At 39.2% G+C, this 14,316-nt stretch overlaps 1 protein-coding gene across 1 annotated transcript in view; it reads right to left on the bottom strand.

Moving 5' to 3' along the window:
- Positions 1 to 12,526, bottom strand: part of FANCE (FA complementation group E) — a 26,061-nt gene extending 13,535 nt beyond the window's left edge. The window contains exons 1-11 of the mRNA XM_015831982.1: positions 12,493 to 12,526; positions 11,579 to 11,812; positions 9,825 to 10,485; positions 9,387 to 9,431; positions 9,245 to 9,304; positions 8,913 to 9,056; positions 7,593 to 7,716; positions 5,629 to 5,704; positions 4,108 to 4,174; positions 3,354 to 3,479; positions 2,742 to 2,851 (exon numbers count right to left, since the gene is read on the bottom strand). Coding sequence (XP_015687468.1) covers positions 2,747 to 2,851; positions 3,354 to 3,479; positions 4,108 to 4,174; positions 5,629 to 5,704; positions 7,593 to 7,716; positions 8,913 to 9,056; positions 9,245 to 9,304; positions 9,387 to 9,431; positions 9,825 to 10,485; positions 11,579 to 11,802 — 1,632 coding nt within the window. The 5' untranslated portion in view covers positions 11,803 to 11,812; positions 12,493 to 12,526 and the 3' untranslated portion in view covers positions 2,742 to 2,746. The remainder of the gene's footprint in view (positions 1 to 2,741; positions 2,852 to 3,353; positions 3,480 to 4,107; positions 4,175 to 5,628; positions 5,705 to 7,592; positions 7,717 to 8,912; positions 9,057 to 9,244; positions 9,305 to 9,386; positions 9,432 to 9,824; positions 10,486 to 11,578; positions 11,813 to 12,492) is intronic.
- Between the last annotated feature and the right edge of the window lie 1,790 nt (positions 12,527 to 14,316).

The raw sequence follows: 14,316 nt of genomic DNA, 5'->3' as shown, positions 1-14,316 counted from the left end.
CCCGAGCGCGAGCCGCAGGAAATATCCGGGCCCAAGTTGTCCGCTGCAAGGACACCCCGCCCACGGCAGCGCCGCCAAACCGCTTTCTATGCCGCTGGCGTCCCCGGGCTGGAGCCGTGAAAGCCGGTCCAGCAGAACCGGGCCGCGGAGGCCAAGCCTTGCTTACCAGCAACACTGGAGCTTCTCACGTCGACTGGTAAGTTTTCCGTGCCACTCCGCTCGGACCGCCGGCTTCTTGCTACTGGGCTGTCTCCCTCCGGAACTGTTTTTCCCCCCCTCCCGTCTATGTCGACCCCATGGCGAACAGCGTCCCACAAACCAAAGTTGAACCAATCAATTCAAACCTCTTTTGTGAGAAGTTTAAATTGATTGGCTCAACTTTTTTAGTCCTATTTTGGGGGGGGGCACTGCACGTGGCTGGGAGCCGCAGGAGACGGCTGAAAGAGCCGCATGCGGCTCCGGAGCCACGTGTCGACTTTTAGCGATTGCATAGATCCCCCCCCCCAAAAAAAGAACTACGGCACTCACTTTCCTTAGTTGACCCGAGTATAAGCCGAGGGGAGCATTTTTCAGCCCCAAAAATGGGCTGAAAACCTCGGCTTATACTCGAGTATATATGGTAAGTCTTATTCTATTCAATAGGACTTGCTTTTAGCAAGGTTATTTTACTGCAATAATTACTAACATATTCAAATATTCTCTAAACGTCTTCATCCTTTTCAAGCAACGTACACAAATCCAAATGTTTTCATCTAGGATTTCCCTCCACACATACACACACACACTTTTTTGGTGCTTTTGAGTCAGTGTATCTCCTAGTGACTTCCTGGGCAACTTCCTGCAGTTTTGTTAGCAAGGTTTTCAGAAGTGGTTTGCCATTGTTAGTTTTGTGCCTAAGGTGGGACTAGAACTCACAGACTCCTGGTTTCTAGCCTCTTGCCTTATTTTTTTTCCCCCTAAGTGTCTTCAAAGCCTATATATATGTAGCTCAGAAAAGAAGCCTAGCTGAGCATGAAACACAAATGCTGCCACATTGCTGGGGAGGTGGCAAGGGGAAGGGGGAAATTACTTCATCTTGGCTTTTTTTAGGCACTAGGAAAGGGAAGAGGAATTCAATTCTCACAAGACATGAGGCACCTAATCTCGCAAGAGGAACAGACTAGAGCCGATTGGATGCTGGACCGGGAGAGGAAAAGTTGGGGAAGAAACTAAATGAGAATTTGGTGTGGTATAACACTGTCATGGTTTTTGGATTGTTAACAAGTAAGATGAATATGGTTTGATAAACATCACAAGCCACATTTTAAATACCATAAGGGTCACTATGTGTAGTTAACACACATTTCCAAAATATATTTCATTTGAATTTTTCGACCAGTTGCCTGTCCTAATTCTAGTCCATTGCCATATTCAAACTTGTGAGAAAAGCTGAATATGAGAAAATAAGTTTATTGTACATCTATTGAGTTAGAGAAAGCATGTTAATATGCCTGAGTAATAAAGGTTTTATGTGAATATGGAATTTAAGATTGACTGTTAAGTATAAGAGTGATATATAATGAAAGTTAAAGGGACCTCGGAGTCCTAGTGGACAATCACTTAAATATGAGCCAGCAGTGTGCTGCAGCTGCCAAAAAGGCCGACACAGTGCTGGGCTGCATTAACAGAGGGATAGAATCAAGATCACGTGAAGTATTAATACCACTTTACAATGCCTTAGTAAGGCCACACTTGGAATACTGCATCCAACTTTGGTCACCACAATGTAAAAAAGATGTTGAGACTCTAGAAAGAGTACAGACAAGAGCAACAAAGATGATTAGGGGACTGGATGCTAAAGCATATAAGGAACGGTTGCTGGAATTGGGTATGTCTAGTTTAATGAAGAGAAGGATGAGGGAGGACATGATAGCAGTATTCCAATATCTCAGGGGCTGCCACAAAGAAGAGGGAGTCAAGCTATTTTACAAGGCACCTGAGGGTAGGACAAGAAGCAACGGATGGAAACTAATCAAGGAGAGAAGCAACCTAGAACTAAGGAGAAACTTCCTGACAGTTAGAACAATTAACCAGTGGAACAACCTGCCTCCAGAAGCGGTGAATGCTCCAACACTGGAAGTTTTTAAGAAGAGACTGGACAGCCATTTGTCTGAAATGGTATAGGGTTTCCTGCCTGAGCAGGNTTATTATTATTATTATTATTATTATTATTATTATTATTATTATTATTATTATTAAACATTCGTGGGAATAAAGGGACTGTTGAGTGAACAAAAAGAACTCAGTTGCAGACAGTTTGAAACTCTTGTGTTCCTCAGTTTTTTCTTTTATGCACCATACAATATCTACCCCTTTCTTACACTTTCAACACTATTAGCTTCTCCTGGAGGCAAATCAAGGTGTTTCCTTAGAGTCACCCATGAGGCAGACAGATCACTAGCCACAGCAATGGAATGACAACCTGAGGTGTTCACTGTGTATATGTTCATTAAAAATGAAAAAATGTGCATAGCAAATTTTACTTATTTATTTACAAAATGTATAGGCTGCATATCTTACCTTATATCTAACTTACACCAATCCAAGGCAATGCACATATCTATTTTGAATTGTACATACTTACATTTTAAGTTAGTGAGTTGCATTGAGCAAATTGATCAAAAGAAAGAAGCAGAATTGTCCCAAAGTCTTAAGGCATATTTGATTTCATAGCCACTTCGGGAGAAAGAAAGTCTTCTTACATTTTTCACTTGGAAGTCACTCTCTTTAATGCAGCCTGAAGAGATTTCTTTAAGATGGTTTTGTTAAGGTCCAGTGCACCTGATAAATAGCGCTGGTGGCCCAATGTGATCTAGAGAGGGGAAACAAAATACAAGCTAATTCATAACAGTGTAGATCAGGGGTAGTCAACCTTGGCTCTTTTATGACTCATGGACTTCAACTCCCAGAATTCCTGAGCCAGCTGTGCTGGCTCAGGAATTCTGGGAGTTGAAGTCCACGAGTCATAAAAGAGCCAAGGTTGACTACCCCTGGTGTAGATCATAAATCCTTCATCACCTTTGTTGAGATTAACTCTGCCATTTTCCTGTATTCCAGTTCCTGAACAGTAGGAGTAGCCAGGAGGAGATTTTTTCCTGCTAAAAATCACATTCCATGAGGAATTGCAATTCTGCACTACTGATGATAACTAGGGCATCTTTTTCAAGAGAGATGAAAACTAATGTTAAATAGTAAATGAAACAAGTGCACTACTCTATATGCTTATATACAAGTTACTAAAAGAAATCCATTACACCAATTATACCAGAATATGCAACAGTTGGGGTGATCCATGTTTTGGGGTAATTACTCACATCATTTTGATATTTGGTCAACAGAGTCAGGATCAGCTTTGCATAATGTACTGAATTTTCAAATGTTTGAGCCATCTGACATAGATTATGGACCAACACATTGAAGAGCTCACTAGACAATTCTACCTGAAAAGAGAAGATGATAGGAATTGAGGGGTAAAACAAATATTAAGTACCCTAACGTAAGTTTCAATTGCTTGGGGAATATCAGACCAATCTATATGGTTGAATTCTCACCAGACCAGTACATGTTTGATCCAGGAAGGTTCCTTGGATGTTAAACTAATCCAGACCTTGGTTAAATTTATTTATTAAATTTATATAAGACCCTTGGTGGCACAGTGGTTAAAGTGTAATATTGCAGGCAAACTCTGCCACAGCCTGGAGTTTGATCCTTATGGGGCTCAAGGTTAACTCAGCCTTCCATCCTTCCAAGGTCAGTAAAATGAGGACCCAGATTGTTGGGGGAAATATGCAAATAATGCTTCTGCACCGTAAATTGTCCAGAGAGTTCTATAAAGCCCTACAGGGTGGTATATAAGCCTAAATGCTATTACTAAATGCTATATGCTGTCCATGTCACTATCAAGTGACTTTTTGCATTACTGTATATATTTACATGTTGGACTTGTTGTATTTGGTATTTGTTAGAGAACTACAGTATACTAGATTTGAGAGGATAATCTTTAGCTACTCCATGGATACAATTTATTCGATTACTTAAATTTAAGAAGATTTAAATGCATACGATCACCTGTTTTTCTAGCAAAGAATGTACAACTGTGAGAAGATCTTCTGTCCATGGCACTTTTATAATATGACTGCAAAGAGATGGGGGGATCAAAACAATGAAAGACATAATTAAAGATGGATGTGCCAGTCACCAAGATTTATGACTATGTTAATTATTAAAAAATGGTTATTAACAACATTAGCTAACTCGGTAGAAAATGGTAGAATACCCTTCAGTATTATGTAGGTGCTCCTCAATTTACACAAATCAGGAAACTAATTTGGAAGTCACATTTAACCATGGTTTCTTGTTAACCCACAGCAATTCAACTTTACATATGAAATTGGCTACAGAAGATACACTAGAATTACCGGTATACGTTTTATACTATTAAAAACTTTTAAATCAATTCAAAATACAAATTTTGTTTTAACTACAAAATGGAAGTTTCATCCATGGGATATTTGCTCAGGAAGGGGTGCAACTGGCACATTATACCAAGTTGAACAAAGGCTCCCCAAGCACAACTGCCATGAAGCAGATGTCCAGGAGGACCCACAGATTATACATCGATTCCATAGTTCAACCCCATCTAAGACCAAAGATGGTGAATCACCAGACACAGAGAAGCTCTTCCCCACAACCACTCTGCCTTATCAGGGTTCAGTTGAAGCCTGTTGTTCCCCATCCAGACCCCTACAGCCTCCAGGCATCAGGAAAGAACATCCACAGCATCATTTAGTTCGCCCAGGAGGGAGATGTATGCTGATGATATCTCATCCCATGGTGAAGGATGATCTCACCCAGGGGCTTCATGTAGATGTTAAAAGGAGTGAGATCACCAAGTCCTGTGGCACTCCGCAAAACAGGGGCTGCAGGCAGGAGCTCTCATTCCTTATCAACACTAATTGGGACTAGCCTCTGAGAAAGGAGGAGAACCAACACAAAACCGTGTTTCTAACCTGCAACTCCTGGAGCCAATCCCAAAAGAGGAAGGTTAATGGTACCGAAAGCTGAGAAGAGGTCAAGAAGAGTGAGGATGGTTTATAGATATGTCTGCAGTTTGTATTCATATAAAAATGTAAACAAACTTTTCAATGCAATTGCATATGTCATATAGTAGCAACTGAATATTCTGGAGCATCAGACAATAGCCAGAGTGTCTTTGATTACAGTCTCAATACAGGTAGTCCTCAACTTACGGCCGGTCATTTAATGACCATTCAGAGTTATGACTGCCTCAGAACACTTCCAGCCATCAGAAAATGTTTCCTTGGCAACTGGCTCACATTTTTGACTGGCTGTGGCACTCCATGGTCACATGGCCATAACTTACGTCCTTTTTGATTTCTGGCAAAACCTGCACATTCAGGATAACGGGTTCCTAATTACAACTGAGAGATTCAGACTACCATCGCATGATTTACTTAATAATTGCCATAAAAAAAATCACAAAATCAGGTCTGGTCACAACTGCAATTCTAGTCCCAATTCTAGTCGTAAGCTAAGGACTATCTGTACTACATTTGTGTTTCTACTTACCTGAACACCAGCCTCATACATTCTGGTTCCAAACACTCCTCAATTAGCTTGCATACCAATCTCAATTGCTCAAGTCCTGCAAAAACCAAGATTTCAGAAATCCACTTTATATCATTCAAGAATTATAAAAATGCAAAGATGCATTTGGGTCAAGCTTGATTCTAAAGACTGCAGCTACGGGTTTTTGGTTAACATTCAGGAAATGGATTTCCAACTGCATTCATCTGGGATTTATTTCAGCTTCCCAGATTTACCAATAACCTCCAAATCCTGAGTTGATTTCCCATCTAAGAACTAGCCAGGATCAATCTTACTTAGTTTCCAAGATCAGGCAAGTCTGGCTAGGACTTGCATTTGCATTTGCATTTGCCAATTATTAATTCAGCTATTATTGATGTAACAACATTCTTTATTGGCACAATAATGAGTGATTTTAATTTTAACCCATTTAAATTTATTTTTAAAAATGAGTTAAAGTGTGTTATAGATTCGGTTATATAATTAGTTGGTTTATGTTATTTAGATTATGATTATTATTTGTAACCCTGTGAACAGCTCTGGGAAGTGGGGGGGAGGGGGGTTGTAGGGGTGGGGGGATTTATATTGTAAACTTTATAAAACTTTTAATAATAATAAAAAATAATAATAATGGGTGGATGACTTTACAAAGTGATATAAGTATCTGATTTGGAAATTGCCTAAAAGTATTCTAAAAGATATGTACAGTACAATAAATATTTTGCCATTTTAATTTGCCCAGTGCTTTAAACAATTGCAGAAGTTCCTAACGCTGAAAACTGATTTAGTTTAAAACTTATGGACAAAGGATTTTTAAAAAAGATTTAATTTATTCAAAAATAAATTGCAGTGCATCTCTATCCCAGCTGGTCTGTTTGTGTGCTCGAAAAGCCCCCACATTAAGCACACAATCAAGGAGTCACAATGGAGAAGCCACAACAGAAGACAAAATCGTACGTTCTGTACAAATAAATAGTATTTATTTTTGCTGCTACAGTATTATCAGTGAGAAAACCTAGTCCTTGGAACAGACAAAATAAGAACTGTAGGTGAAGAATTCATAATAATTTTGTTTTCAGAAAGGTACTGATACAGTTAATCTAATACAAGCTGTAATCTAATACAAGCTGTAAAAATAGGAATAGTAAGAACCTAAAACATTTAAATTGCTTTGTAATAATTTCATTTGCTAATTAGCCCATTTTATTTGTTTGTATTTCATCATTCCTGTTTTGAAGTTTGCACTCTTGATTTTTTATTTTTCACACAACATTGCTCGTTATGAATTTACCTTTGTTTCTATTCATCCTATTAGCTTTCTTATGAAGTTTCTATAATAGGCATTTCTGTGATTGTAATTTTTTTTCTCTTTCCTGCACATGCTGTAGCAAAAGTGTAAAATCAGACTACAGATTTGAAAAATATCCTACCAGAGATGTACCTGACTTGGACATTTTGGCAGCCTCAAGACCTTCAGGAAAATTTCAATTTAGATAGTCTCAAGAAAAACATTTCTATTTCCCTGCTTACTACATACTTGCTTCCCATTGTTTTTTTACAGTTTACATGAGGAGTGTCCAATGTTGACAATTTTAAGACTTCTGGACTTCAAATTCCAGAATACTCCAGCCAGCCATGCTGGCTGGGGAATTCTGGAAGTTGAAGTCCACAAATCTTAAACTTGCCGACACTGGATACCCCTGGCTTATACTCAATGCAGTACAGGAGGCCAAGATCCATCCGCACTGGGCCAGTATCCCCCTCTTTATAATCTCACATTTTATATTTCTGAATGTTGCAAAACTCATCCAAGTGAAACTTTATTCTGATTCCAATCCTTCAGCATGCAAACACTGAGTTTATTATTGGAAACAATATTTCACTTCTCAGAATAAATTAAGCCTTAGACAAAACCGAGTAGACCTTATGTAGAGTTGTAAGTTCACCTTGCCCTGGAACTTGCACAATAGAAGAAATTAAGGCGCAACAGACTGGACGAGGATATTTGGAGCAGAACATCATCAGGGCAGTTGTGAGAGGCCAGGAAGCTGTCTCAATCAGCGAAAGAATCTACAGATCAAGAAGACAGAAAGGAAATAAATATTGCCTAGATAATAAACACTGGCTAGGTTTACATACTGCATTAAGCTACTATTTAGTTAGTGTTGATGAATCCACCTATTTTGTTTCTGGTTTAGTGCTATAAACTTATGATTATGCTAACTAAGCCACCATGGCTTATTCATAAACCATGCCTTAGCACAAAGTATCAACCAAGAAATAGATGCTGAAAGGAAGAAAAACCCCTTCAGGTTGTTTTGCTTGGTGGCAGAAGTCAATACGGTAATAACTTACTAGACATAAAGAGGCATTCCCCTGAATTGGGAAAATGAGAAGGGGATATTGGCATGCACATAAATGTTGTCATACACATGCCAGTTAGATTGTTGCTTGTTCAGGACAAAATGAAGGCATTTTGTAAATGTTTTTAGAACTGACAGTAATTAATTTATGTATATGTTTTTCAAATTATAGTGTAGTGTTTGTCACTTATGGACAAACTTATTAAGCAATAGTCCTCCAACATATAATACACAGAGGGGAGGGAAAGCACCCTAGAGCAACATACAGGGAAAATAACTTCATCTACCAGACTAATTGTCTTTGTTTAATTTCTCTTTTTCCTGAATTTTGTTATCCCAACTGTTTTCCACAAGTTTCTGTAGTTCTGTATACATGGGAAAAGATATATATATCTTTTCCCATGTATACAAAGAAGCAGGTGGAGATAAGACAGAAACTATTTGGATTAAAAATACCATATCTTTGCTTCTCCTTCACTCTATACTCTCCCTATTCCTCCACCAACAGGTTTTTGTATCAATAAAGGACTCTATTTGTAGCTCAGGATTGAAGTAAGGGTCTCTCCATGCTCTCTGAGCTTGGATGTTTTCAGGCAGACCACGATCCAAACTATTTGTTTTGGCTTTTATTCAAACTTTTTTCAAATAATTTTTACCAGCATCATTTAGGATGAGATCCAAATATATGAACAATAACGTAACACAATATATAATCACTGTTTATGCAGAAGGTCAAAATAAGTGAGCATTCAAGGAGTTACTTTTCTTAAAGCTTTCTCAATATAGGAGTTCTGGATAGTTTAACCATGAAAATGCCAGAGATAAATGTAAAAATCCATAAATGACTGGTTTTTTTAACCAAAGGCTTTTCTTCTTTACCTGTTTCAGATTCTCAATACATACCCGAGATAAGAAAAGCTTTTCAGCAAGTATTGCTGCCTTCTTGTAGCCAAGTTCAGGTGAAAGTGCTACTATCCAGCAGCAGAACTGCAGAAGTTCATTTTCTGGGCATTCTGAAAGTTTGAGCAGTGAACATAAATCTTCTAGCTAAAGGAAAGGAGACAGTATTGTTCAAGTAATCCACTGGCCCAAATCACTTGTATTTGGATCAGTTACAAATGGGATTCAAGGTCAGCTGTTTGGTTTCAAGAAAGACCTGAAGTCTAACCAAATACTCTTATTTGGAAGCCCATTTATGAAACTTCAAATAAAGTATAATTTTTCACCCAACTAACCTGACCTGGAGTACACTCGTTCAGAATCTGTAGCTCGGGAGGGGCAGTTCCATTGGAACACTGAAAGGGGAAAAAAAGCTATAGAGATTGCGAAGAATACAGGCTGTCTAGCCCAATAGCAAATTCAGTGAAAAATACTTACATCAAACTGCATTTCCAGCAATTCTTTAAGTTTTGATATATGGTTCTAAAAACAGAAGAAAAATGTCAGATGAATCTTGATACCAGGGTTAAAGCCTCAGAGTATTCTAACTTCAGCTATTTATTAATGCAAGTTTAAAAGTTTTAAAAATATATACGTACTGCTGAAATTCTAGGATAAGAAACAACAGTTGAAAAAAAGACAGAAGCTCCTGGTTCAAACACATCTGCATAAAAATATGTGTCAATCCTGATATCTATTTTCATAAACTAAAACAAAAAGGTTATTTTTGCCTTCTTTCACTTCCTTAAAAATATATGGCTTGTTCTAGTTGTCACTGACAGAAAAGATGGATGCAGAGCCTCACTGGAAATATGTTTGTACCCTTAATTCATCAACAAAGCAAAAGAGTATAAGAATTTAGAAGAGTTTACATACTTTCATATGATCAGGAACCTCTGTTACAGTGTCATGCTTGGAACTCTGGCTGAGAATTCTCTTTTCTACTTCATCTTCTTTGAAAGAAAACTGATTGACGCTACTTAGGCAGTGAATATCTTCATTTCCAAAAGTTTCCAGTTCTTTCTCTGTGCCTTCTGTTCCAACATCCTGCAGTTCAGATTGTGGTTGAGAAATTTCTGTATCCAACTTAATTTCCAGTTGGGACCTCTTCCTCTGATTCTCCTCTTCAAGATTCAGAGATTCTTCAGATGCTTTTCTTTTTTTCCTAATCTGCGATCCAGACTGAAAATTATTTCCAGCTGGCACCAAGCAAGGCCTTTCCAGTTTAACAAACCAGTTTAATTTTCTTTCTAAATTAGCATTGCTGCTACTATGGGTTATAATCTTCTGGCATAAACATTTCAGTTGTTGTTGGCATGTACTGGACAGCAAGATAGGGGTCAAAAAGCTCCTCTCTTCCATCCCCACCAGTAGTAAATCCCTTAATCTCTGTACCCATAAATCTGGATTGGGATCTTTTCTAAAGGCCTGAAGCAGACAGCTGAGGCAGTCCTTTGGCACTGTAGATTGTACTATAAGCAACAAGGAAAAGAGATTTCTTTGGCACAACACTGGAAGCAGCATCAATACTGGTTTCCTGAAATAATTATGTAGAAGATAGAAAGCAAAAACACATTTCTTCAATTAGTATAAGACTAAAATGTTAATTATGTAACACAGATAGTGCAATTCATTGTACAGCACACTACAGGCAATATTTTAATTTTATTATTACCCCAACAGCCTTTATTTCCTTTAGAAGCGCAAGGCAATGCACATCAAGGTATCCTCTCATTTCATTCTTATAACATCTATCAAGATGAAGGGAAGATTTGAATCTGGGTGTACCAGATTCCAACCCAAGATTTAACCACACCAGCTATAATGGAATTCTCTCTGAATCTAGGAATGGTAATGGAGACTTGCAAAAAATTGCAGGTCATAAATATTAGTGTTCACCTTCTTTATCACCAGGCAAACATGGAATAACATCTACCCAGTTAGAAAAAAGAATCAAAGAGGCTCTGCCTTAACATAATTGATAAATAAGGTGCTAAAGCATATATATCCAGTCCTCAGGATTTGACTCCTTTTCCTTTCAATATATCTGTCTAATGAGGCTCTGTTGAGAATCTTGGCTTCAGGGAACTGTTTGGGTTTGTTACCAACCTTACAAACAGTGGATTATTACCATGTGTTGAACAGCCATTTTCCACCATCTTATGCTATTGCCAGTTATGCTGGCTCAGGAATTTTGGGAGTTGAAGTCCACGAGTCATAAAAGAGCCAAGGTTGCCTACCCCTGGACTACATCCTTCATCACTGGCTGCATTGTCTGGAGCTACTGGAAATTATAATTCAACAGTATTTGGAGTGCCACAAGTTATCTATTGCTGAACTAGTTAAAAAACTGAGAATCTTACAAACCAAGCCCACAAGTGATTTTAACATAGCATAGATCCATAACTGAAATGCATCTAGGATCTGTAAAGTAGGATCCTGATTTTTCTAGGATTCCACATTATTAAAAAAAACTTCTTTTCCTTAGAAAGCAAGGAGGACAAGAAAAAGAAGGGGTATAGAACCGCCATATTAATCTTCATCTTCACTGGTTCTTGAGAGGAAAATTACATTTTCAGAATCCCTAAATAGGCCCCTCACCTTTCTAATGAAAAACAAGCCTAACTCACATGGTCAGAGTCTTGTTGGACTCTTCAAGCACTGGTTCTTGAGAGCACAGTTTCTCAGTGAAGATCTGCCAATTGAAATGTTGTCTTCCTTTTTCTACAGGGAGTGACTGTTGAAGAGTTCGAAAGGCAGCCATGGCTCCCCATTGTCCAGACATCAGTGTGCAGAGAAGAAGTCGAGAAGAATTATCAAATCGCTGCAGCAAAGAAGCCATAGGGATAGCCATATTGACAGACCTGTTGATCAAATTCAAATACTGTATGTATATACATACATGCACACATGTATGTACACACAGACACACACATATATACATAGCATATAAGTATATATGATTATAAAAATACACACAAATAGACACACATATAAACTTTGGGGGAAAACCTCTTTTGACAACAGTGCTAGTGAAGCAATATTATTTTACAGATCTGTTTTAAAATATACGGCTCAGAACTTGGATATCTGCAGGACCACCTTTTTATTTATTTAATAAAAAAACAAAAAAAGCAAAAATAGATATGAAAAAATGCAAGAAGAAGAGGAAAATACAATAACTATAAACTGTATCTATAAGGACTTCTTATGCGTATAACAGCAATAGCACTTAGATTTATATACCACCCTACAGTGCTTTACACTTGAACACCATCGTCACGGACAAAATCACCCTCAGCCAATTGCAAATGGCAGTTTTTAACTTAAAGCTGCTTACATACTGCACTGGTACCTTTAGTATTTTTTAAACATCTGCCTAACCCAGGTCCTGGGGAAGGACTCAGTAGGTAAATAAAAATGCCAAATCCAGTCTAAACATCTGGCCGACGAACCATAATAATAATTAGCAGCAGCAGCAGCGTTTATTTGGCGATCCACACTCTGAGCCCCACCGTTACCTTGCTCCCAGCCCCACCGTTACCTGCTCCTATCCCCACAACCTCTTCATCCCGGGTCTTTTTCCTTCCCGCGCTCCAGTTCCGCAAGGAAGACGCTCCAATGCAATTGGCGGAAGGCGGTGCAGCGATGTCTTCAGAGATATAAAAAGTTAAGAGTACACCCGTCTCCAGCCAAACAGAGATGAGACTTCCTAGATCCACATTTATTGCTCCTCGGAGAGAAAAACAAAATAAACACGGATCCCTCCCTCATTTTATTACCGTTGCAGAAAGGGACGCTTTCTTCCATGGAATTATATCTCGTTAACACAGTGTATTTCATTTCTTTTTTTTGAAGAGTTGAGATGAATTTCAGTTTCCCCTAGCATACACACCAGATCGGTCAATATGTGAGGAAGGGAACTGTTCCGAAGGCACGTAGTGCAGGCGTGTAGTTTTTATGTTCATAATTTATTTGCCAAATGTATACTGTATAGTCTACGCCAGGGGTAGGCAACCTTGTCTCTTTTATGACTCGTGGACTTCAACTCCCAGAATTCCTGAGCCAGCATGCTGGCTCAGGAATTCTGGGAGTTGAAGTCCACGAGTCATAAAAGAGACAAGGTTGCCTACCACTGGTCTACGCTATATGATTACATGCTAATAAGCTATATATTAATATGCTGTGAGCTGCGCTATGTTATGTAGTCAAGGGGATCCATGATACTATTGCTTTTAGCTCTAGATGTGCTTGGTTCCGATTCCAACCAGTTTTTTTCGACATGGAAGTGAAAAGTTGCTGACATCACTCAGTGATAGAAATCGACTTTTCAGAGAAAAATACAAAAGCGATCGCTCTTGCTTTTTGCAACTCGTGTTTGAATATTACATTTAAAAGCACGGCGTGGTTATCGACCAGGAAAGATATCCGAGCTTCCTCTCTAATAAGCATCCGAAAGGTCTCTTAAGAGGCAGAGTCAGGGACGCACCAAGCTTTGGTGTGAAACTAAGCCCTGAAGTGGGAGGTCGATCTCCTTTAGGACAGAGATGGCCCTTTTACGACTTGTGGATTTCAACACCCAGAATTCCTGAGCCAGTATAGCTGACTCAGGAATTCTGGGAGTTAGAATAGAGCTGGAAGGGACCTTGGAGGTCTTCTACTCCAGGCCCCTGCTCAAGCAGGACTATACCATCTGAGACAAGTGACTGTCTAGCCCAGGGCTAGGCAACCTTGGCTCTTTTATGACTCGTGGACATCAACTCCCAGAATTCCCGAGCTAGCATGGCTCAGCTTGGAAACCTCTCCCTTCCCCTCAGCATGGCTGGCTCAGGAATTCTGGGAATTGAAGTCCACGAGTCATATAAAAGAGCCAAGGTTGCCTACCCCGGGTCTAGCCTCTTCTTAAAAAATCTCCAGTGATGGAACACTGGAGGCAAGCTGTTCCACTGGTTAATTGTCCTCACTATCAGGAAGTTTCTCCTTAATTCCAGGTTGCTTCTCTCTTTGATTAGTTTCCAACCATTGTTTCTTGTCTTGCCCCCCCCCCCGCCCCCCCGGTGCTTTGGTGAATAACATTGACTCCCTTCTTGGTGGCAGCCCCTCAAATACTGGAATACTGCTGGTCATGTCACCCTTATTTCTTCTTTTCTTTAGACCAGGGGTAGTCAACCTTGGCTTTTATGACTCGTGGACTTCAACTCCCAGAATTCCTGAGCCAGCTTAGCTGGCTCAGGAATTCTGGGAGTTGAAGTCCACGAGTCATAAAAGAGCCAAGGTTGACTACCCCTGCTTTAGACTAACCAAACCCAAGTCCTGCAACTGTTCTTCGTATGTTTTAGTCCTTTAATCATCGTATGTTTTAGTCCTT

The sequence above is a fragment of the Protobothrops mucrosquamatus genome, unplaced genomic scaffold (assembly GCF_001527695.2).
Source record: "Protobothrops mucrosquamatus isolate PMUCROS unplaced genomic scaffold, P.Mucros_1.0 scaffold_293, whole genome shotgun sequence".
NCBI classification, from domain to species: domain Eukaryota; kingdom Metazoa; phylum Chordata; class Lepidosauria; order Squamata; family Viperidae; genus Protobothrops; species Protobothrops mucrosquamatus.
The sequence above is the reverse complement of the archived record's forward strand: the minus strand, read 5'-3'. Positions and strand labels throughout refer to the sequence as shown.